Source organism: Chelmon rostratus, chromosome 20 (assembly GCF_017976325.1).
Source record: "Chelmon rostratus isolate fCheRos1 chromosome 20, fCheRos1.pri, whole genome shotgun sequence".
Lineage (NCBI taxonomy): Eukaryota > Metazoa > Chordata > Actinopteri > Chaetodontiformes > Chaetodontidae > Chelmon > Chelmon rostratus.
The window spans coordinates 17,080,572-17,106,019 of NC_055677.1; the positions used below are offsets into that span (position 1 = coordinate 17,080,572).

The 25,448-nt window shown below is 42.8% G+C and overlaps 1 protein-coding gene across 1 annotated transcript in view; it reads right to left on the bottom strand.

Annotated features, from left to right (window-relative positions):
• Positions 1-18,694, bottom strand: part of ahrra (aryl-hydrocarbon receptor repressor a) — a 68,364-nt gene extending 49,670 nt beyond the window's left edge. Inside the window, exons 1-3 of the mRNA XM_041961331.1 lie at positions 18,445-18,694; positions 17,933-18,025; positions 15,633-15,814 (exon numbers count right to left, since the gene is read on the bottom strand). Of these exons, the coding sequence (XP_041817265.1) occupies positions 15,633-15,814; positions 17,933-17,994 (244 nt within the window). The 5' untranslated portion in view covers positions 17,995-18,025; positions 18,445-18,694. The remainder of the gene's footprint in view (positions 1-15,632; positions 15,815-17,932; positions 18,026-18,444) is intronic.
• Positions 18,695-25,448: the final 6,754 nt, after the last annotated feature.

Sequence of the window (25,448 nt, forward strand, 5' to 3'; positions counted from 1 at the left end):
CGATATAGTATAAACACAGCGAGACTCCGCTCAGCTCCCTCTTTAATCTCCCTGTTCTCAAGCTAATTGTTATCCCACATTGTGAAAAAGCCCTCTCATGTGTTAATCTGGAGACACAGCCAGGGAAAGCATTGAGATCCATCATAGGTGAATAATGCTGCGTTCGAGATCAAATATGATTGAAAAATTATGGGAGTGGTGTACACAAAATAAACATAGGTGGAAGCCACTTCCAGCTCTACATCTGACAGATGACACTGTATGAAAACAAGGATTAGACTGTCAATGCCCTGTCTGGATAAATGTGGTTATATCTGTGAGTCTATGTGTGTGTGTGATGCATATTTAAACATTTGCAATTTGATGATGAAAACAAACCCTGGCACATTAGCATGGAGAATTTCCCAGCTCCGCACGCAAACTTAGAGCAGGGGAGGGCCCCAATGTGTGTGCGTGTGTGTGTGTGCGAGCATGTGTGTGTTGCTGTGGGTGAAGCCGGCAGCTGTTTAAATTCAGTCTAGCAGTGCTCTCCCTGCAACATGCCAATTTAAACACGATTCTCAGGGACAGAAACAGAGTCTGACACGTCTCTTCACCACCTCTTTCTGTCATTTTCTCTCTCTCTCTACTTTTCTTTCTCGCTCCCTCCTTCTTCTTCATTTTCCCTTTGTTGCAAATATCCGCTATGTTGCCTCTGAGTTGACTTCTGAATCTGAATCCAGCCAACACCACAATACGTGTCCCTCCAGCCTCTACTGTACACAGAGCTCACTAATCTCGCTGCATTAGCCGCGATGAGCTCCTGCACCTGATGTGGTGATCTGACTTGATCCCTTTGCTCTCTGTCATGTACCATCTTTAAGAGGTTGTGCCATTGTGCCTGATGAATAAGTCATTAGATCAGCACTGCGTTCGTCCCTGAAAGGTCCAGAGGGTTGGTGCCTGTGGCGCCGTCTCTAATAAGGTCACAAACACAAAGGAAGCTCCGTGACAGACAACAGCCCTGCAGACAGATCTAAACTCCTGGGCATTTTTGTAGCATTTTGGCCATGAAAAGGTCATACTGAACTAGGAAGAGCTGCAATTGAAGTGTTCAAAAATAAGTGAAAATCTCAAAAAGCCAGAGTTGAAGCGATAGTTGATGCAAATACTAAAAGCAGATGAAATTGAAGCCCTGAAAGATTTTAGTGAAAGTGCAAGTGTTCAATGAAGCTGCTGGGCTGCAGATGTAAGTGCTAATGCTGAGAGAAGTTGAAGTGTCCATCAAAGCTGAAAGGAGTTGAAGTGGCAGCCAAAATGTCGTGAATACGTTGAGCTGGAGGCGTCTGTTGGAGTGAAAGTCTAAAAGGAGGTCAGTGCTGGCTGAGCGCAGTAAAAACTGAAAGACGACGTCAGCTGAAGTGGAGGCGCTGAAAGCAGTTGCAGTAGATCTGCAAAAGATCTGCGAGGGTCAGTAATGAAAAGAGTTGAAATGTTGGTACAGCCACACCAGTGCAACTCTGTCTGCCTTTAAAAGAATGCATGTGTGTAAGATTCAGTAAGGGCTGCAGCATGTAAGAGATTTCATTTCATCTGATCAAATTAGGTAACCCCTGAGGTAATAACAGCAATGATACGTATGACATGTATACTAATCTCAACAAAAGGCTTCTATAATGCATTTACTATGCTTGGTTTGGTTTGGAAATGTTACTCCTATATATTTGCTTTGATAAAAGGAACGTGATAGTATGTTATAATGCTTCATGATGGAAGAGTGACGTTTCCAGTTTCAGAGATGTGTGATTTCACCACCAGCGCCTTCAATCCGAAGAATGTCATGAACAGGCAAAATCGCTTTTAAAAATAGCGTTCCTCTCCTCTATTATTCACCCACTACATCTATTACTCTCTTTTTTTTCTCCAGAAACTACAGTTTAAGCCACTCAGAAAGCCTCAGAGAGCTTTTACCATGAACTCCCCCAGCGGGCCTGGTGCTGGTGATGTCTGTGAAAACCTCCGGTGGGGGGCCAGCGATCCAGCATGCTGACACACACACATGCACAAATACAAAGGTTGGCGAGCAACCACACTTATCTTCCAGGGAATTGTTATCAGGAAACCTGGTTTCGTGTTTTTTAGGTCGAATTAACAGTATCAACACACTTCTAAATAAAGGAAACACTTGTGAAATGAGTGAGCCAATAGCATCCTGCCAAACTTTTGTTGCGTGTAAGTGTGTTTATATACATGTGTGTGGTTACGCTAAATCATCACTTCCCACTGGCGTTTTTCTTACTGGCTTACTAACAGTGTGATAACATTTCAAGTGAGGATGATACATGAGGGATACAAGACAAAATCACTTGCCGTGCCCATCATTTTTTTTTTGCCGTGCACACATGCACATACACACACACACTGAAATGCACACATCGCAGATAAATCCCAGAAAGCAATTAGTGCCCCGTCGCGGTTCTGTTTACTGTCGAACACTTAGGATATACCTTCCTTTCTCCTGGCTAACAAATAATGCCTTCGGGGCTAAAGGGCTGAGCTAAGCACCAGTCACGCAACTGCCTCTCTCTCTGTCTCTCTCTGTCAATACACATGCACACACAAACACTCTTCCGTCACTCAGAGACTTATCCTAACCCCTAACCCTTGCCCTACCATACCCTAAACTTAAACCAAACCTTACCCTAACCTTAAACCAAGTCTTCACCCAGAAATTGAATGATTTACGTTATGGTGACTTGTGTTTTGTCCCATTAAGGAAGACAAGTCCCCACAATATGACTGTGTAAACAGATTTATGTCCCCACACACACACCCACACACACACACTCTCGCCGTCCCGACTCACTTGATACCTGGCTGCCTGGGTGAGACATTTGCCCCTGCAGAGCTATTCCCCTTCAACAATGCGCCTGGACGCTGTCACGTCAGAGACCATCCTGCTGCTGTTAACTGATGTTTGGCTCCACTTTGTCTTTCGTTGTGGTGCCCAAGTAAAAGCGTGTGTATGTGTGATAAGGAAGGATTGTCTATACTGACTCTCCCTCTCTTGCTGTACCCTCTGCTCGCGGCTCTCTCCAGCCTAAAAATATTTTGTCAGGCTCACTCATTCGATAATAATTCGGCAGAGAGCAGGAGTTCATTCAGAGTTCACACTGCTCTGGGTGCTCCGAGTGCAGCAAAGGCCTGCCGACCAATAAAAAACGCACAAGCCCATTAAAACACCCTTGCATCACATTCTCAACTCCTCTTTAATTAGCTCTTACAATGGCCATTTCTCACTGAAACACATGTTTTACAATATATTTTGCGACTCCATCAGTTAAATTCATATGGTGAATTTACAGCACGCTCTATCTGAGATTGAAAAAAGGCACTCTCCCTGAGAGCTTCTCCAAATAACCCTAACTTTATATGACATGATCTGAGGAACTATTTTTACTCGGCCGAGTTACGCGCTCCTGTTTTCCCATATCAAATGCTGATGAAAGGGGACCTCATCTGGCTGACGGTAGTTAGCGTATTGAGTTGTATCGGGTCAGATGCCACCTTTGGTTAGTGATCTTTCCAACCGCATGGAAACATATCGATTTACATTAGGCAACAACAGCAGGGACAGGGCCTAGCCACTGTTGCACACTGAAGCATGCTTCAATTAAGATAAATGGAGGTGACAGACAAAACAAACGGTCTGATGTACATTACGGCCAAGCAGCCAGCATACAGACACAACATGATGACATGTCGTACACGAGTCACGAGGCCACGCGACAGAACAAACACACTCCAGATTCTTGTCTGTAATATTGCTTATAAATGGCACACGCTTCAGCTCCTTTGAATTCATTCCATCACTCCATTCAGTGTTGGTATTTAAACACTGAATGCATGCAGGTAAAAGCCATCATTTGTTAAGGATTTTTAAGTTTTTTGTGGCCAGGCTGACAGTGTTAGAGTCCAGCAGCATGATGCATTTAAGTGAGGCTGCAGACTGTCGTTCATAAAGAGCAAAAGTTTGAATAATTTCAATTTACGTTAGACGACAGTGTGGAGAGACAAATGTGATACAGACTGCAGAACATTGACCAAGTTTATGAACACAGATTGTTCAGTTTAGTCCTCACTTTTTTGTGATTTCTTCCTTTCACACCAATATTTTGCTGGTCAATGGTTTGAAGGTGTTGATCCGCATCGTGCCAGAGCAGCAGCGTCACTGAGTTCATTCATCAGCCACTCAGCCACTGTGAATAGCCTCTCCATTCGCTCGGTTTAGCCATCAACAGATCGCATTACTGACACCAGTGAGCTTTTTATGCGGGTGGCCATGTTAAATTGCTTGTGCTGTAGCTAATAGGCCTTGGGTGTTCACTGGGAGGAAACTGATGGCATTTTTGCGTCAGGATAACGGCCAACGTTCGGTTCAGGGGAGTGAATCTTTGTCATGTCATCAATCAGTTCATTGTGCTCTGTCTCTACAGCATGCCACAGGACAACAGATGGACATAGGCAAGCTTGACAATAATAAAGTCTGACTCCTGGATTCTACTACTGATTTGTTTATTTCAGCAATGCTAAATCAAAATCAGTGCATTTAGGACTTTTTCTTTGTTCATATGCATTCCAGTTTTGCTGCAAAATGGATTCAGGTTTCTCAAATTCAGTGATCTCACAATAACGAGTTGCAAAACTTTTTCCTAAACTCAGGAAGCTGTTTCTGTGCAGAAGGGCCCGCATGTCACAACAAATAAAAAAATGGCTGTTCCGAGGCTTAATGAGTTTTCAAATGCGCTTTCAACATGTGGCTTTGGGCAGTACTGAATCTGTAAGCCATATTGCATGTTTGCATGGAGTCTGTTTGTTTGCTGTGTGGGGGATGAATATAAATTAGCAATGTGAAAGTAGTTAATCTAAGCCAAAATGGGTGTAGTTGGGTTTAAGCATGCTAGAGTAGCGTGCCTATAAAAATAGCACAACTACACAGCAAACCAATAGCAGAACAAATGTTTTTAAGGAATATGTCTGCCAATAACATTACCATACAATAACTGTAGATTAACTACAGTTTGCACACCCTATGAACTTAAAATATACTTGACTTCATAGCAGCATGTGAGATTTCTAATCGAATGCCATGATATTACAAACTATGTAAAACAACAGCTGGGATTTGTCAGCGTTTATGCTTAAAGCGCTTCCTTAATATAATTATCAACTTAAACTCCAGGGGCTTCAGTGCGCTTGTTGCTTCCCTCCTTGTCCCTCTGTGCTCTGTGCAGGCAAAGCAGCGCACTAGGCGGTAGCTGTGGCAGTAATTACACAAGACAGCTTCCAACAATAGTGTTGGGCCAACAAAGGCTTCTGCTCCCCCTGCATGAGTCCTTGCTGTCTATTCACACTCACTCAAACTCAAACACACACTCTACCCGTCTGTTCGCACACACACACTTGCACACAAACACACCTCCCATTGCTGCACGGCCGCCACTAGCTGTTACAGTTAGCGTCTAACGGGGCCCCCCTCGGCACTGATTTGAGTAATTCACTTATGGCCTTTTGTGATCCCAGGGGGCTCTGTTGGCCCCCCAGGCCAACAGAGTCCAACTCCACTCAAGCGAGTTCAGTGTCTGTGGCACGAGAGGCCAGGCAGGGACAAAGCCAGTGTCATGCCTTTGATTCAAGCAACTAATGAGTTAGCTGTGAGGATCCTAAATGCATGAGGCGGCTTCTCCATTCATGGTTCTCGACACATACAAGGGATTAGCATGGCTGGCCTGTCGCACTAGTTAACAGCTATTGTGTGGTTGATTATGGCAGAGGGGGCAAACACACATGCAAGAGGGTGGGAGAGTGAGCCGACATGCAACCACTGTGCGATTTAGCATGGAATCATTGGGTGTGTAATAACTATATGTTAAGCGCAGCAAAGGAAATATAACATTTTAATTAGAAATATACAAGCAAATGGTACGTGTAGGATTTTTCTTAAAAGCTTGTGGGAATAATGGTCTCGACTCACCTTAACGAGCTATTATCCAATGTTGAATAATTTTATTAGTGTGACTTTGATGAATAACTGTATGTATTTATTGTAAAACAGCTAAAGTAGGTTATATCAGTTTGCAAACAAACTCTATTTCAGTTTAGGTAAATAATCCCAATTTTAAAAAATGACTCTCACACTGGGTCAAAACAACCTGTTGTCTTGGGTTTGATTGGTGAGTGACCAAATGTTTTCTTATCCATGGGTACTGGGTAAATTTCCAGTATTGCATCTGTGCTATACTCACTATACTATTGCTCACCCAATAAGTGGTGAGTTTTAGCATGAAAATGTAAAGATGTTCAGTTTTTTGCACAAATAACTGTCTGTAGCTTAAATTTAAAAAAACAAATAAAATCATCATAAAAGCCCCCATTACTGTGGTGTGTAAACCGTGTTGTGTCGCAGTCACAACAAATGAACAGGCTTCATGCATGCCAAAATAAAGGAAAGGAATGACAAGACCCTGAGCACTGGCATTAGGAGAACATGTTAACATTTACACTGGAAATGTATTAAGCGGCCATACATCCACCTTTGTATATAGAACTCGTAGCACGGAATTATAGACATCGCATGTGGAGGAAAGAGGAAGGAGAAAAGCCTGAGCACTGGCATTTAGCCTGATCACGCACTCTTCATGGAGCACATTGAGATGAGAGGTGATTCTCTTTCACAGAGGTCAGTGAAACAAACAGAAGGGCAGAACCCCACAGGGAGGAAGAAGGGAGAAAGGAGGAGGAGGTGGAGGGGGGAGAGACAGAAGTGTTAGTCGTGGTCAAAGAAAAAAGAAAGAAAGAAAGAAAGAAAGAAAGAAAGAAAGAAAGAAAGAAAGAAAAGAACAAATGATTAATAAAAAAAATGACAGAAATTGGGACAGGGTGAATCTGTACCCCCCTTTGAAGATGATAATCACACGTAAGGGCAAATTTTCTATGCTTCAACAGAATACACGCACACACATTAGGATGCTGTGATCCATTATCTCCCTGGATGCTCTTAATCAATACACATCACTAGATCTCACAGCGATTAAGTGATGTGTGTTGATCACTAAAACTGATGTGAAAATGGGTTGAGAAGCTGCACCAAATGATCTAATGAACTGTCAAAACAAATCGTGTAAATGTGACCTGCTGGCAATGGCGGTGATTTCCCAAAAAAAAAAAAAAAAACCCCTAAAGCTCAAATGTCACATTTGCAAACTTTCAAAAAAATCTGTCATTCACAGCATCACCTTTTATTACTCATCATTTAAAGCCTTGTAATGTAACAGCTCAGGGTGAACTAGAGCTGTCGTGCCACCAACGCCGGAACAGCGCTGGCCAGTCTGCTTGCATGTCTTCAGGCTCGTTGTGGCATATGAGATTTAACTGATATGATGGGCTGATGGGTTGAAGTCTTTGCATCCATCGGGCTTTGATGCAGTGCACGCTGGAGGACTCAAATGTGCAATCGTCCGGCGCAACTAAAGCATCCAGAAATCAGCATGTGAGCATTGGTTCACAGCTTGTCAAGTTGATACTAATTACCCAGGAATTTTAACTTATTCCCAGTGATTCCTATCTCGTAGTGCCTCGAACACTGTGACTGGGTCAAACAACAGGGGCGAAAGAAAAGGTCAAAGGGTTTGACCTTCAGTGAGTTTGAGTGTTCACTTCAAAAAAGGTACAGACAGATGTACAAATGGGTTAATGAGCTGTGCAGTCAAGTACTCAGGGTCTGGTCACAGCCTGGGAGCATACGATACTGGTGCCACTGGTCAAACTGAACAGGTTCCTTGAAAGAACCAAAAGTATTTTGAGTCTCGAGAACTGGTGAGTGAACTGCATTTAACAGCTCTGAGGCTGTACAAGCTTAATGCTAAAATCAACATCTCAACATGCTCACCATGACAATGCTAATATGCTGATGCTACCATCTTCGTTTACCATGTAAGTGTGCAAACATTTGCTTTTTAGCGCTAGAAACAAGTACATCTAAGGCAATAAGAATGATGGCGCTAGAAAAAAATGTCATGGGACTACCAAAGTCAGTGAGATTCATCCTCTGGGAACAATGATTGTATGTAACAAATTATATATGACATAAAAAGAGGAAATCTTTCTGCATTTGTGACTTTTTGTGGCATTTCAGTGTTATTGGGAAAATAATGCCCAGGGCACTTCCAAGTAATTGCAACAACATGGTGATGAGTATGAAACCCACATTCAATAAGCACCCTATCAGGAAGTAGTCACGACATGTGTTCAAAAACTTGGTATTATCTAATAAGGGTTCAGCCTCTGTGCAAATATGACATGCAATGAATGTACTGTATGTAGAGCAAATATTTAAGCTTCAGATCTTAGACTTACTTGATGGATCAGTCAAAGATGTTTTCCAACGGTCCGCCTATGCTGGGATAGGCTTCAGGCTATGATAGGTGTCAGTAGGTAAAGTAATATGAAAGAATAGCTTCAGGTTTTGGGAAATAAGCATGTTTAATTTCTTGATGAGATGACAGATACTACTCCCATATCCATCATGTCACATTTCTCCATTAAACACGTGATTAAAGCCAGCAGACAGCTAGCTTATCTTAGCTTAAAGGCTGATTACAAGGTGAAACAGCTAACCTGGCTCCTTCCAGAGCTAACAAAGTCTGTGTAAAGTTTACTCATCAAGGCGCTATAAATCCTTTGTTTAACCTGTGCATTAAGTGAAATGTGTCTTTAAGCTAAGCTAAGCTAACTGGCTGCTGGCAAGAGCTTCATATTAACCCTACAGACAGGAGAGTGGTATTGATCGTCTCATCGAACTCTCAGCAAGAAAGCAAATACACATATATTGTCAACATGTTGAGCTATTGCTTTGAGGAGCAAACACAAAATGACTATGAGCTACTGCACCATGTCTTCATGGTAATAACATGCAGAGAGCAGTGGACAAGCTGCCAACACTGTCTCCTTGCAAGATTTAAGAACGTGAACAACTGTGGGTCGCAGTGAACGAAAACTCAAAACAACAGTGGAATGACCACGTCTTGACCTTTCTGTTGCTAAACCTTTTCACTTCATTTATTGTCCGTGCAGCTTGCTGATTCGTCTTGGCCTCTGCCCTACCGTCTTGTCTGCCTTTGGGTTGCGGAGCAGAAGGAAGGAAAAAGTGTGGGGGTCACTGAGAGTTTAGTAAACACAAAGTCCGTCTATAATGTGACCTGATACTCATTTTCACCCCTGAGCAAAGACTCCTTATCTCAGTGAAGCACTTCCTCTCTGGGAAATCAAATGGCCTGCATTTGTATTGACTCAATTTGATACAGATTTGACATGAAAAGGATTAACCCAAATAGTCGGGGAGAGGGGGCTTAGAACCATGAAATTCTCTTAAAATTTGTAAATGAGAGAATCAGGATCTAGGCCGATTGTTTTGTCTTGTTCCCTCCTTCCTCTATTGCACGATGGCAGGTCGGTTACAAAACCATCTCCTGTCTGCCGGCTGACGTCACGAGTGGCGTATGCCTGGCGTGAGTCTGAGGGCTCTGCGGCCTTCCTCTTCCTCTTTTACTATAGCTCACCCAGCATTTCGGGGCACACAACACACAAACTGCAACTGGCTGGCACACGTTTGGAGATCAGCAACACTGATGCACAGTGCAGATCTGAACACCAATGCCTGTTGTACGGCATCAGCATGTCAAGTTAACTTGGCATAGACAGGTATACTTGCACTCCATTCTATCATCACCTTTGTGTGTGTGTGCGTGTGTGTGTGTTCCCATACCCTGTCAACACCCTGACTGGACTGACAGCTATGAGGGAAGGTGGGGCTTTAATTGAGGGCTTCCAGACACACACTTAAAAATACACCTCGTTGTGCTGTGGATAGATTTCCACCGCAGACATTTAAATTTGGGCATGAGATTTGTTTTGGTGGTAACTTTAGGGGTTGTTATGATGTATTGCAAGAATTGATGATTTTCATTTCAATGATTTACTGAAAGCAAAGCAGTACAAGTCACATAGATGGTTTTGAGGTTGTTTTTGTGACATGGAGGGCCTATTTTGAGATGTACAAAAGAAAACAATACATAAACTATGCAGGAGAGAGAACAAATGAAGGACAGAAGCCAAAGTGGAGGATCTTGCTGCATTGTGTTGAATATAGTGTGTGTATTTTTCCATTTATAAAGAAATGAAATGTGAATGCTGACTTTTGGAAAGTTTTTAATGAGATTTTGGGAGTTGTTTCAAGTGTTGTTACTACTTTAAGTACCAAGATTGACACCCAAGGGAGAATAAAAACACATTGGAGGCCCTGAAGTCTAAATGGTATCATTTCAAAGTGTGCATTACCCAGATCAGCAGATTCTTATAGATAAAGTTTATTTCTGTGACTGAAAAGGAATCATTTTGCAACAGATATGATCAGTTTTAGATGTAGTACACGCAATATTCCAACAGAAGGCACAAACTTTTCCAACTGAACCGACAGCGTCGACACAGCTGTCGCTTGGGTTGCGAAGCCACTGCAAAATGATACCGACAGTTTTCAATTAAGCTGAAATGTTGAGTACAGAAGCATGACGGCAGGGCGAAGCAGATAACACACACATGCTTGAAGCCAAGCAGGAGGCATGAGTGTTGATCTAAGATCGAATAAAAACTTGAGGGTGACTTCCTTTCTGTTCTTATAGATTAACGATATCTTGAAAGAAGATGGGGCAGTTTACTGTGCAAGTATCAAAGCAACACTGAACACAAGAGAGCTGGAAAATCTCTACTGCACACACCTTTACTGGCAGATACAGCCCCCTTCTTTCAGGGGGTTTTGTGCAGGATGTTGCAATTTGATGACTGTAAAAATCTGTGGTGTTAAGTAATGCCGCTGAAACTTGATGTTGGTCGCAGCGCTTCCCCTGAGTCACAGGCAAGAAAAAAACTCCCTCTTTAAGGTATTCCAAGTCTTCTCTAGTGTATTTAGACATTAAACTTAAATTTAACTTTCCTCAAAAACAGAAAGCAATGTGGTGTGAAGGTCCACAAAGTGTATTCCTGTGAGGGTGGAAAAGCTGCCGTGCTTGAAGACATGATGGATACATTCCTTGTATGTGATCCCAGAAATGACAATGAGGACTGCGAGAGGCGCACGCGGGCAATGAGAGATACATACAGATTGGTGCCAATGCTGCTTTCCTCCTAAGGGTGTGATGGGGAACGTGATCGCAGTGCCACGAGGGTTGAGACCTGTCAAAATAAGACCCTGCCGCACCTCATCAAAGAACCAGCGCACACGCACATCAGAACAGCCACCGTGGCATGCGCAGCGGAGCACACACACTTAGCAGAGAGACACAGCCCACGAGCTCACAAGCTTTACAATGAACCTATCTCAAAGAATTCATCTTGTCAGACAGCGAGAGCGAATGAAGCAGTGACAGCGAAACACACACTGCCAGCCAAACATGTGACCACATTACACACAAACAAAGCCCTCAGAAGCAACGCAACACACTGTTAGATTCATCAGACACATATCACGCCAGCAGCTAATATTAATACATTAGCATGAATTTACATTTGCTGATATCAGGCCTGTAGCAGTGCAATACACTAGCCTTATAAATAAGAGCACAGGCTGAACATCAGGGAAGAGGGTCTGTCCTTTATTATGTGGTCTCCAAGCCCTCCGCCTTATTACTCCCATCTGATTCTCATCACAAGCCCTGCTGCCTTCTGCTCTTGTTAGAGACAGTTTCAAATCACATTAGTCCGGGGACGCAGGATGAGGGAAAAGAGGAGGAGAGAAAGGAAATGTGATTGAGGAGAGCAAGGGTGCATGTCACATTGACTCCTGCTTCAGATATCATGATCGCTTTTACGTCGCTGAAATACAAACAAAAACAACCCCCTGTCTGCATCTCTGCAAAAATACAAATTCATTAAAAGAGAATATTCCCTTAAAGGTTTGCCTTTAATGACCTGATCCCCTCTGAAAGCATGGTCATAACCTGATTACGCTTGCCAAAAAGCTAAATTCTCGTTTCAAATGATGATTTAAAAGGCAGTGAAATAAAATCGCCTAGAACAGACTCCAGAAAACACATACACACCGGAGGAGAATTAAAGGCAATCGGGGCAGAAAGACAAAGGAGGAGGGATAGCTAATCCTTAGGGTAAATATTTAACAAGCTCAGCAATTACAGTGAGGGCAGAGACCTAACATGGAAGAGAAGGGAATTACAGCCTGCTGACTGTCAACACACACACACACACACACACACACACACACACAGTCACGTGGATCTACTCGCTTGAGAAACTGCCTAAAAGTGCTGAAAATATAGATATCCTGACCTGAAAGGAAAATTAAACAAAAAAACATGGACAAAGGGTCCCACAGAGCCTGCAGGCTATGAACTGATGATTTGGATTTTTGTACTCCTGTCATTATTTTTTTAAGGGGGTGGTTTGCCCCTCTGGACTTGTGGCCCATTTTCACTGGCTCGGCATGCTTTACCTGCGCCGTGGCACGCTTAAACGTGATTACACTCATTTCCATTGTGAGCAGAGCCTTACAACTTTGCAAAAAAAGGATGTATTGAACACTGTGTGCATTACTAAGTCTTAAACCTCCAGGTGTATGCTGAGGTGTTTAACCAGTGGCGCCATCCATTAAAAAAAAAAAAAAAAAAATCTTCTGCAATATATATTTAATTATTTATTATTCAAAGATACCCATATATGTCCATGCCAGTGGATATTTGCACCCTGCAGGCTGGCTAAACAAAATCATATAAAAATGGAAACTAGGTTTCAGGAATCAATGTTGAAGTGCATCACTGTGCGCAAAAAGCTGGCTTCTTTGCTAGGGAGGCATGTAAAATAGCACATGGAGTCATCTCAGGTCATATAGCTGTGCCTGTGAACACATCACAACTGAATCTCACGGAATATGATGAATAAGGGAAACTAGCTGAAGAGAATCCCTGTCTGGTGTCGGTTATTATTTACACATACACACTGGCAGGCATGCAGACACACACAGCCTGGGGGGGGGGGTATTTGCATACAGTGTATAGGTACACACTGTTCGCTGTGCTCCACCCATGAGCAGTCACGCAACACAGACAGCAGGTAGAATCTCAGTGTGCTTCCAAAACCCCCTGCAAACCTTCCTCCTTGAGAGTCTATGAGGCTCCCATGACTGTATTATAATGGACTAAATGAAGTCAGTACATTTATGCTTTAAAAAAACAAAATAATTATGACAGCACAACCTGTAGCCAAATCCCATAACCACTTTATCACAACTAACTGGACACGACATCAGCCATGACCGAGTTGAGACTTCACACAGTCCCCCTTGTGGACAAAACGTAGAACTGCATCAGTGTACTAGGAAAAGTCCTCATCCTTCCTCTATAGAACAGTTTATAAGAGGAGACGAAACTTAAGGTTGCCGGTTTCATGGTTTCATAGCATGTTTTCAGTAAATGACTCACTGTTCAAAAAAGAAGAAGAAGAAGAAAAAAAAGAGCCGATTATGACTGTTGTTCCAAACCACAGGAAGGATGTGGATAAGTGCTTGCTGCTCATCTTAGATTTATCTGGAAAAGTTCTGGCCACACTCCATGTTTAAATATCAGTGGAAAAACTGCAACTGTTCGAGGCAAGTGAGTTGACCAAAGAGAGGGAGGGCACAACTTGCAGATGTATGCAGCGCCAAAATAACTCATGTTCCACTCTGATTAATCTCATTAGTGTGGCATCAAAAGACAGCCAAGCTGGTCACTACTGCCACTGATAACAAGGCATTCAGCAGATGTGGCACAAGCAAACAGAGGCTCTGGCATGTTCACAGTGTTCAGAAGAGAGGATCCTAAAATAAATTCCTGATAAATGCTACCTTCACTGTCAAAATTAGCACCTAAAAACTTGCTCTAACTTTGGGAGGTGTGCACAGAACGCTATTAGCACTGTCAGACTCAGCACAAGCAATATCCCCACTCACTTTCAACACACCTTTCATCACTTTTAGCAGTTTCACACACATGACTGAACCGTCTCCATTTTCCAGCAGGGAGGGCCCTTTACAGCTCTCGCTTGCCAGTGACACTCCTCAACATCACTCTTCACTCAGGCAGCGGTTTCTGCCTTTATCTCTGCGTGATCCTTTATCCGGGAAAGGCACCTTTAATAAGTCCGATTAGCACCTGTGCTGCAACTTTGCGTGCTGGCTAAGCTAAATGAGCATTCAGGGTAAAACAAGTAAGTGTGTGTGTCTGTCTAAAGTTGCATGACTCCGGCCAACAGGATGCCAGCTGTTGGGTGCCATGCCAAACCAAGGCAGCGGATGATGGAGATTAAGGGTGCTGTGAGGATCAGAGAGGAGAAGGTGAAAGAGGGGAGCCACATGTGTCGAAGATGGGACGGCTGCAAAACTTTCCGCCCGTCAGAACCTTGTAAATCCCAACTTCTCCAAGAATACAGTTTTTGATGAGGAATTCGATGAGGACCTCTTTACTGCTTCCTACTTAGAAACATTTTCCATAGCAAGACAGAAGGAAGATGCTTATTTGCTTCCATCTAAAAAAAAAAAAAAAAAAAAACACCTCTCGTCTTATAAGCTGTCGCATCCAGCTGTGCCAGGAGCTTCTGAGTTGATAAGGCAGCAGCTGAGGCCACTGGCAACGAAACACTTCTGAAGCGGCCCATGAATATTTGAAGTGGATTGTGGAGCAACAGGAGGAGAGGAGGGGAGGCGCTCAGTGGACGGCGGGAGGGTGGGAAAACAAGAGTGGGCCTCGATATGCCTTTTAATTATATGTGACACATATGTGACATGGCACAGAGGGATGATAGGGATTTGGGGTGGGCGAATAGACGAACAATGTCTAAAATCTACAGGGGGGCGGCAACACAGGAGAATGAGACAAGATAAGAAATAAATTCTCTCCGATATCAGTGAATGGGGAACGACCACAAAAAAAGAAAAAAGTGAACGAGCTACAGACAAGGCTCTTATAATTCAAACTGAGCGGAGAGGAGATGTACGACGGACGAATGATAGAAAGAGAGCAGCTAGAAGGAATACAAATTCATACACTGTGCACGATCTCTTCCTGCATCAGCCACTTATTTGTCTTTGTCCATCACACACACGGCAGCCTGAGTCATTCAGCACAAGGGTTCGACAAATAGGAGCAAGATTTTTTTCAGCTTCTAAATATTAAAATATTTTTTGAAATGATGCAGAAACTCTTTAAAGTGACAATTTCATAAATATTGCAAAATAATATTCATGTTTCTTTTCTACTGCAAGCAGTATATTACTACTTCTATTACTTTTTACGACTATAAATACACACTACTAGACCTACAGCCAACCAGCAAATTAGTGGGTCAGTTTTATAATCATATGTATCAGAGGTGGACAACATGAAAGCATATGGAAATTTACAGAGGCAGATATCCCAGAATCAACCCCATACTGGTCAAACATGTCAACTCAGCATTTCCCTTTAAAGTCAAAGACACACACACATACACGCTAAAACCGAATACCCCCGGCCCTCCACCTGCCTCTACAAATGTCATCTTTTGACCTTTACCTTGGAAGAAACTCTTGACGCGGAGGTAGGAAACTGCAAGGCGCAGCACAGACAGCTTGTCCAGCTTGGAGATGACATCCGGGGGGAACGGCAGCAGGCTGGCCAGCCGGTCCAGCTCAGCGTTCAGCCTGTCTCTGTGCCGCTTGGACGGGTTGGTTTTCTCATTGGCAGAAGACGGCTTCCTGATGATGAGACGGACAGAGGGGAGAGAAGGAGATCGGGTTGAATGGCCTGGCCGGAACGTGTGCTCGGAAAGACTTGTGACAATCACGCACCCAGCCATAAAATAAGAGTCGTTTAAGCTAAATGGCTCCAACTGAATCATGTTTTTCTCGCTAGAAACAGACGCTGACAACCACCTCAGCAGGCAGTGACAGCAGCACACAGGAGGGATCGACTTGTTTAACTTCGCTTGTTGGAGCCAGGCTACCATTAATGGCAAAGTTAGTTTAAAACTCATCCACACAACGTGACACAGGCTTACGAGGCTTACACGGTCAGCTTGCCAAGCTCTGATGATCTTCATCTACAAGATCATGTTATTTATCATCAGCAGCATTTAATGTATCTTATCACAAAAACTCCAAAACATATCAGCTCGGCCCTCGGGGAAAAGTGGATGGTGTGACTGTTTGACTTTTTGATCAGTCTGAAAAACAGGTCAGCAAACTATTAAAGAACAATTTATTTTCTGAAATCGTGGCTTGTCAATTTGGTTTAACATTTGTTCCTCATGATTCAAACTACAGGATGGTGTTTTGTCTGCCTCTGGTTAAGTATGGCGAGCAAACCCAAGCAGAGACGTATGACCAAATAAACCACACTACACAAGTCCCACTCTTTTCAAAACTATATTTCCTTTTAACTTAGCAACAAGCACACACTGATTTGTGTTTCCTCCAGAGACAAGTCTCTTTAAGATTTGTTTCTTCACAACAAAACAAAACAAATGAGTTCAGAGTTTTGTCAAACTCTCTCCCTGTTAAATATCTTTCCATGCTGACGAAAAGGTTTACATTGAAGTTTCTGTATTTACTAAAAAGTGGCTGTTCAGTTCTTCTTCGCAATTCCCGACACTGAAGGTATTGGACACATTGCACTATCCTCCTCAGCGCCGCAGAGAATGCAAAATGCTCCTCAGGCACAGAGTTATTTGTGTATTTTAGTCAGGTGTGCTTCACCAGCTGAACTTAACATGATCCACATATGCAACGGTCAGCTCCGATTTCCACAGCTGAAAGTTTCTGCTCATCTGCACGGACACAGAAAACGTTTATATAAACGCTTCGACTTTTTTCATTCTGATAAAACGACTGATAATCACATATTCACCACACGCTGCTGCTGAAAAGTGCATAAAGGAATGCATATAAATGTCAGGTTTGATCGGATCGGAGCTAAACTTAAGTGTACTTCATGTAAAAGTTCAACAAAACTAAACACACCAAAACAACATTATTCCAACATTATACAAAGAAGCACCAATGGATAACTGAAGCCTCTGAATTATCAAAATCCTAAAATGTGTGGCGTGAGTAACTGACTGGAACTTCAAAAGTGTATTTCCACCCAGTGCACATACAGTATCGATTTGATGTGGCAAAGATTTCCTTTCAGTTCAGCAGCACAAACAGGGCAAAACATGAAAACTTTATAAATGCCACAGGCCTTGTTAAATTACCACTTCCCCCTTCAAAATCTTATATAACCAGCGATTCACTATTCATGACATCAGCTGACAAGCTCGTCCAAAAACACCAGAAACGATGGACAGTTAAAACACCGCCAACCAAAGGTACTCTTTCACTCCTCTGCCTGTGGGTAAACACATGTACATGCAAATTATTAAAAAAAAAAAAGCTAAATGTTACTCCACTGCCAATATTACAAATCCAAATATACACAAATAAGCTTAGTTTACCTATCATTTAACACCCACTTTATAATAACTATTAGCTCTGTAAATAAGTGCTATATTATAAATAGCACGCTTGCAACACATAATGTTATGATCACTGGTGTTAGACTTATAATTATTTGATTATAACATGTGATTCAGCACTACACGTCTATTAAAACTGGCAGTCAGGATAAACTGGAGCTTATACTGTTATTTTCACACCTTCATGTTGCTGCCTCACTCACTTCCTGTAATTAATTATAACTCAGCTTCACTCTTTAATGAACCAAATCATAAGGTTGAGAAGTTTCCCCTGCAGATTTACAGGGTAGAATAAAAAAAAAAAACCGCAGCAAGTACTGATTTAAGAAATGTAACATATTCAGCAGCGCTCCTTAACTGTTTTTGGATGGGCTTCCTCCTCTTTCTGCCCGCATACATGCAGTCTCCCGGAGGGATCATGGTCTTGCGCTCCGTGGAGGTAACAGGTGCGCTGCGGGTGAGACAGAGAGCACGTTAACTTCAATGTGGCCGGAGACAGAAACTTACCACATGCAAGACACCGAGCATTAAAACATGTTCGGGCTGGTTGTTGCACATGATGCCATTAAGAGTCTTCGCATGGGGTGAAATGTGTAGTAAATCCCCGCATCCCTAAAATTAAAGTAAAATAACCCTAATTAACCAATAGTTACAATTTCGACAAACGAGTGTCAATTAGTTTTGTATGAAGATTTATGGAAAGCTTAATAGCCTATTAACAATTGGCAGTAGTTGGAAAATGAAATAATACGTTGGTGCAACTTATCTAATCAGTATTTTGAAAAGCACAGAAAACATGTCGGATAAACAATAAACTAACAATGCGCTTAAATTTACACCAAAACGTCAAAAAAAAAACATAAGCATTACCCAGAATCCCGGCGGATATCAGTTAATTCCAGTATAATGTTGGCTGCTGAGTCGCATTCACTTTAAGTGCAGAAAAGAGATGCGTCTCCCTGGCTGCACCGACTCGGTATTGCCAAATGATAAATCCAAGGGAAATAAAATAAATCGGAGAGGTCCGGCACGAGCTCCGAGCTGATGTTTTCATCAGCTTTGCACTGCTCGGGGCAGATGTTGGCTGATGCTTTATACCCAATTGAGTCGCCTTCACTTCCTCGCGTTTCAGGTGGCGGATTCCTCTGAATGACATGTCGAGCTCTTCGCACGCAACTCTCTGCCTCACAAACAGAGCGCGCGCGTGCGCGTACACACACACACACACACACACACACGCACACACACACACACACACAGGCACACACAGACTTAGCCTATGCTGCTTTCAGGTACTGTCTGCGCATGGGAATTAAGAAGTTTCCATTTTCCTTTTGCTTTCATATCTATTTGTGGGAGTTACTTTTATGTATAAATAGTCTAATAATTAAACTACACAACATTTTCCCTCATTGTGGCTGTGTTTCTTCTTTGCATACTTTGATAAAAATGAGGCAAGATTAAGTTGCGTGTCTACAAGCAAATTCTCTTTAGTCTGTCTTCATCTTGGTTCATTAAAATAGCAAAACTGACACCACTGACAACGCCGTATTGCATCAATGTGCGATCTGTGCTATGTGTACTTGCGACTTTAACTATTTTAAATGCGTTATTAGTTTGTTGGCATGTTTCCGAGGAGTCCCTGAAAGCAGCAGTAGCCCAACCCGACCCCAGCCTGCAGCCGCGCGCTGCACACACATTTTCTGAGCAGCGCGAGGGGAGGGATTAGATGGGATCACACGCGAAGGGCAGCAGCGGCACAAATCTCCAGATTCACACAGAGGCTACGCGTTGTCGACGGCACTCACGGACCGGAGGGGTTTTTTTTTTGCCACAACGGCCCGTTAAAGACAAACACACTTTTACAACGAAAGCGGCTGCGCTCGAATATAACGCTGCGTTGGACGGGACCGGGCGTCTTATGACGAATAATGAATTCAATGGATGTAGTTTTCGGACTCGACTCGGCTCTCTGGGATAGACGTGGCAGCCGCGTAAAGATCGGTACAGATGACATGTTCACGCCGGAAATAAGATGATTGTGCCTTCAAAGCAAAAGCATTAATGTGTCGCGGATCTCATAGCCCACTCAATGTTGCGGGGTCCACCTGTAGTCTGGATTTTATGTGACACCACTGAGTGCGAAAGGACTAATCATGTTGTTTGCCATTCTATCTGTTGAAGAAACGTGTAGTTTTGATTGTGATGGGCTACTGAAATGCTGTACTTTGTGTTGCAGCTTATAATGTATGACTATATGAGACACTAGTGGAAGGCATTTTACTTGTTATTTGTACTACTACTAATTTGGTTGACTTGACAGCGTCAGTCGATTCCGTTTGTGTAAAATGCAGCATGTGGAAACAAGATATTCATTGATCAGGGCTAATTAAGACATTGTGAGCTAGGGCTCACAGTCTGTAGATATAAAAGAGAGGCGTCTTATGAGCGCTGTTTGATGCGGACTTTGCCTACATCTTCAGCCGTCCTGAAATCACTGCATCGTGTTTCTGAGTTTGCATAGTAAAAGACAAGCCAAACGAAGAGGAAATATTTTATTGTTCCAGTGGTTAAACCTGATTTTGATCATAAATTAGACCTTTAACCTGATTGTCAAGTGCTTCAATGTGGCCGGTTATTTATAGCGCGATGTACAAATGTTAGAAGATAACAAAAGCTTCAAATGTGACAAACGCTCTCGAGACTGTGTGCTTTCACCAACAACATCTTCTTACGCTTATATATATATATATATATATATAAGTTGCTGTTTATAAAAGGTTGCCTCAGACTGACTGTGCAAGCAGGTTTTCGTGTATGAGAGGCGTAAACAAAAGCAGCTGCTGCAGAATGCACGCCGAGTGGTGGAGGAGTGATCTGTGGAGATGCGTGACACCCTCTGCAGATACAAACACCTGCAAAAATACACGGACAAGGAATAAACAGTGTTTAATGCTGCTCTGGTATCACGACTGGTGTTGTAACTAAAGTATGCAAATCGGGTGTATTTAAAATATGTTGGAGAGATTAAAAAAATGTTGTTTTAAGTGGTTGCTTGTAAAACTCTAACCAAATAATAAACTATGCCACTGTAACATGTCATGTACTGTCATTGCTGAAACATTATAAACAACATTATAAAATTTAATTCTAGTCTGAGAACATATTATATACAGTATGTAGCTTGTATGGCAATTATGTGTACTGCACCCTAGTGGACAAATACATGCACTACAGTCAAGTATGCCCCTTGAGCACACACATTGCTTATTGTGTATTTATGTCTACTTTATCATGCAAGCTTATGGCTGAGATACACTTTTCTCTTTAAATAAAAATGACATAGTAGGGGAGAATCCCCTTGGTGATGCTGTGCCACATGTGATCACACGATAGAAATAAGATGCTTAATGGTGGTGATGTGGTGGTGGGGTTAATTGCTCCTTTCACTGAATTAGCTGCTTAATTTCCCAGCAAAACGAATAAACTTTAAATGACAGAAACAAAAGCTGTTATCATACTCGACCAATAAGAGTATTTCCAAATATCACGCTGTTGTATCAAGGTGTCCGCAGGGGATGATGCTTTATTTGTTGTGACAGGTGGAGAGGGGGATTTGAAGAGGTCAGAAGGTCCTGTTAAGACTGTCAGTGGCTGCCATTAAAGCTACGGGGAGCTTTGGTATCAATGCAAATCCACGGGCAACACTACCAAGCTGCCTTCCAGATTAGCCCAGGTTTAAAGCTCTGCTAACGCGGCTGGGGGAGACCTTTGCACGCAACCGTGTGTGTGTGCGAGTGCATGTGTGTGTCTGCTGCGTGCGTGTGTGTGGCTTAATACACATTTCAGAATGATGACCACATAGACAAACAGGACTTACTGAAAGCCATCTGCCAGGTGCAATAGTGTGGCTTTCATTGATTAAGATGTCTGTTAGCATCATCATGGGACTTCAGGAGACGTGCAGAGCTGTGACACGACAAGTCCGATTCTAATGGACATTCATAATTGATGGGATGGTCAATATTGGAAAGACAGCTCGAAACATAATTAAAACATGGTGTAGCTAACGATCTTGACCTTACACACAAAAAGATGGTGGATTTTAAGTTGCCGGTCTAAATGTTGCCCGGTTCTAACAACGAGTGGTGTCAATGTCAATGATGCTGTCAGGATTTGTGGTGCCAGAGTATAACTCATGACTGCAGAGTTTCTGCAAAAGACCAGCTCAAGAGGTCCTGTTAGGTCAGACAAATACAGTGCAGGCGTACATGTACACACAGACACGTGCACACACAATGTCATCATACAAAAACAATGGTTTAACTGTTTAAGTTCATTACTGTCAGAAATGCTGGAGCAAACAATCACAAACTGACCCTAAAGTGTTTAATACCACAGTTGAACAGATTGGTGCTTTTTGGGGACAAGGAATAGATCTGTTCTGATCTCATAAGTCTATGAATCTTGAATCCAGGATGAAATTAGACAATGAACTTAAAAAGCACACAATGAGAGAGCCCAGGGATGCACAAAATAAGCACAAGTTTGACCACTGCAAAGAAATGCACAGCGAGTTATCGGCTGGGAAGTGTCTCGGGTGTCAGTATTGGTCTCATGAATTGATCTCATGGTCACAGAGGTGTTTGTAAAATACAAGTCTAGCACAGAGCATTGATTCACAAAACACTGAAAGGAATTTAAGTAGTTATGCTTAATGGCCTGCTCTTGATTTCTCTAATAGGAGCAGTCACACACCGTCATGTGGACACACCTGGAAGTAAAGCAACAAAGGAACCAGGGCACCTTAGAATAAAACATCTCAGACTAAATTTCACTTTATGATGGGACTATGATGCTCATACTGTGTGATACTGCTGCATTTACTGACGTTCTTAATGATGCCAAATCATGCATGAATCAAAAATACATGAGACGTTCTAGACATAAGAGTTTGTGTCAACGGGTCTCTGCATGGTCGGCTAATCAATACTAGTATTTCTGGTCATATTAGTCGTGGAAAGTCAAACATTTTCAGCCCATTGTATCTAACAGCAACAGAAAAGACTGTCGTTCGTTTGAGCCCCAACTGAGTGTTTCGCTGGTTAGTGTCATCCAATGGAGACAAATGCGACCAAATACTGTACGTCTCAAACTCGTGCTCTGCTGTCACGTTTCGCTCAGTCCCTGTATCGAGAGCTGTGTCAATCAGTTTCAGAGGGAAAATTGTGTTTTGGGACTCTGTGGGGATAATCTTTTGTTGACATTTGGATTTGGGTTTTTCAAAGGTCATTTTATGGTCAGAACAAGGGTCAGATAGAGGTTGTCCTCCTATTTTCCTGTAATCTGCTCCATCTCGTGTCTGTGGCTCTGTTTGTATCTCTGTGTGTGTGTGTGTCAAGTATGCAGAAAAACAGAGGTGGACAGAGAGATGATGATGATGGGGCCACAGTGTTGTGCAACACTGAGGATGCTGGGAAATCCTTGGAGCAAATGAGTCACTTTTGCAAGGATGAAAGTTGACAGTGGAATGCTAATGTGAAATCAGGCAGCAACTGTTTGTTTGGGCACAGTTTGCACAAACAATACACAATGCTATGATAGTTGTGCACACTGTTTATTGGACGTGCTTTAGCTTTAATCAACAACTGCTTAAAACGTGTACTGTCTGATGGATGTGCACAACTGCTGACAGGTCCTCAGCGAGGAGGAGGAGGAGGAGGAGGGCAGAGTGGGCGAGAGAAGTAGAAGGAAGCAGCATTGAAAGCAAAGTGTAAAATATGAAGCTACTGTGCTCAAAGTGGAAGCTCCAGTGGGCCCAATCCTGCAATCCCTGCTACCCACTAAATCACACACACACACACACACGCACGCACATACACACACAGTCGTAAAGCCATCGCCCTGGGTGATGCACAATCTGAAGACCGCAGCGCCTTGTACAGCCAGGGGCCAATGGCCACAAAGTGAATTTCATGGTAATGGCACCCAAGCTTTTAGAAAAGACTCTCAAACGCTGGGAAAGTCCTCTGTATCTGCCGACACAGACGAAACGTGGCAATGCTGGCAGAGAGCAAGTCACTTGTTTTACATTTCAGCCCAATCCCTAATATCTCCACACACACCTGATGGGGCACAGCACCATCACAAATCATCAGCTTCACTATTTAATCAAAACATTTTGTATTTCTTTTAACAAGTGAAATAAGTTGGGGGCGCGTTTACAGTTTCCAAGGTAAGAAATCACAGGAATCAATGTCCTGACCGTCGAGGACTGATTTACCACATTCTGCCTTCTACTGGAGCAATGTCACTTCTTTCACTGCTTTTGAAAACAGATGAAGTGACTTTAAACCTGGCAGATTTTTAGTTGACTTTAGGTGAATGATTTTGCAGAACATTTGCATTTGTGAATTTAGTGCAATGTTCCTTAAAGGCAGAATCAGAATTTGTTGGTCGCGGTTTGTAAACGCAACATTCAGAGTCGGTCCCTCCTTAAGGGCAGATGCAGGCTTACGATCTGCCACTCGGTCACAATGTTCTTTATTTTTTTGACCATGCGCGCTGTTACTGGTTGGGGGCTACACATAGACTGCCCAAAGGCTGACACCCAGAAACATCCTGAACACATCAAAATAAAGTTGCCTTTATTACCTGAAACTTTTGGCGTAAGGAACTACTCGTGAAGGAACTAAAAGGTTGTCTGCATTTCCACCGCGATCTACAGACCCACAAAGATCAGGCAAATTAGTCCACTGACCTATCAAAAAGCAAAGTTTCTACATGGAAATTTTGCGTGCTGCTATCTTGGACTCTAGTTTTGCATAGGAACAAACTTCCTATACTTTTGGAAAATACCACCCCCCAAGCAGGGACTTTTCTGGGGATAAAATAATGTCCCTGCAGCTTCATTTATACCCTGGTCTCTGTGGTGGAAATAAATATAGTTCCTCCAAAGGTTCCTAGTCCCTGGTGAAGTTCCCACAGTGGAAACGCAGGGTCTCTGCTGATACAGCAACCACCACACTCTTCCAGTGGGTCATAAGGGATGACTGAGGGGGATTATTTTTGTATGAGTCTTTACATTGTTTTTTAGGAAAATCATACTCATTCTGCTCTTCTGCATTATGGCTTTGTTCAAAGTGCAAGTAAATCAGATTTGTTTCTCAAATCAAATCTTTGTGACAGACTGTCCACACTCTTATTTGCAAGTGATCAGATCAGATTTTTGTGTCCAGACATCACCACCCTCTCTGCATGGGTTGCTGTGGCAATGGCGTAGGCCTCATTACTCCAGATTTGACATCATCGTTGAGCGTTGCATTCACAGACACTTTGAAAACCCGATTTGAGCGTCCGGAGTGAGATGCACCTGTGGAAATACGATTCGCATTGAATCCCACTTAAACCACCTTCAAAAATGTGGTTTGGATCTGATTTGGAAAAAAAAAAAAAAAACACATTTCGTGTGGTTTTCTGCTGTCCAGACTTTCTAAAATCAAGATGGATATAATCTGAGTATCTGGCAGTCTCAACAAGGCCTTAGATGCTTATTCTTATAATTACTGTATCACATTACAGGACAAAGTGCTCCTATTAAACCACCTCGGTTTAGTTTTGTGTTCGCCTGTCCTCAGTGTGCCTGCTGAGGAATACAGCATGTTCCCCTATAGCAAAGCACAGGGAATGAAGATTGGAAAACTGGCAATCTGGCACACGAGTCAATCTCTTCTGGGGATCTTAACCTCGGCTTTAACTCAGACTCAGGTTCCTTCAGTTGGCCCGTTTTACCACAGGCAGGAGACCACTTTCAGCCGATGAGGCGGACGTCTTGGCTAAGGCTGTCAGGACCTTACCAGTAGCAGGGGCAGTTA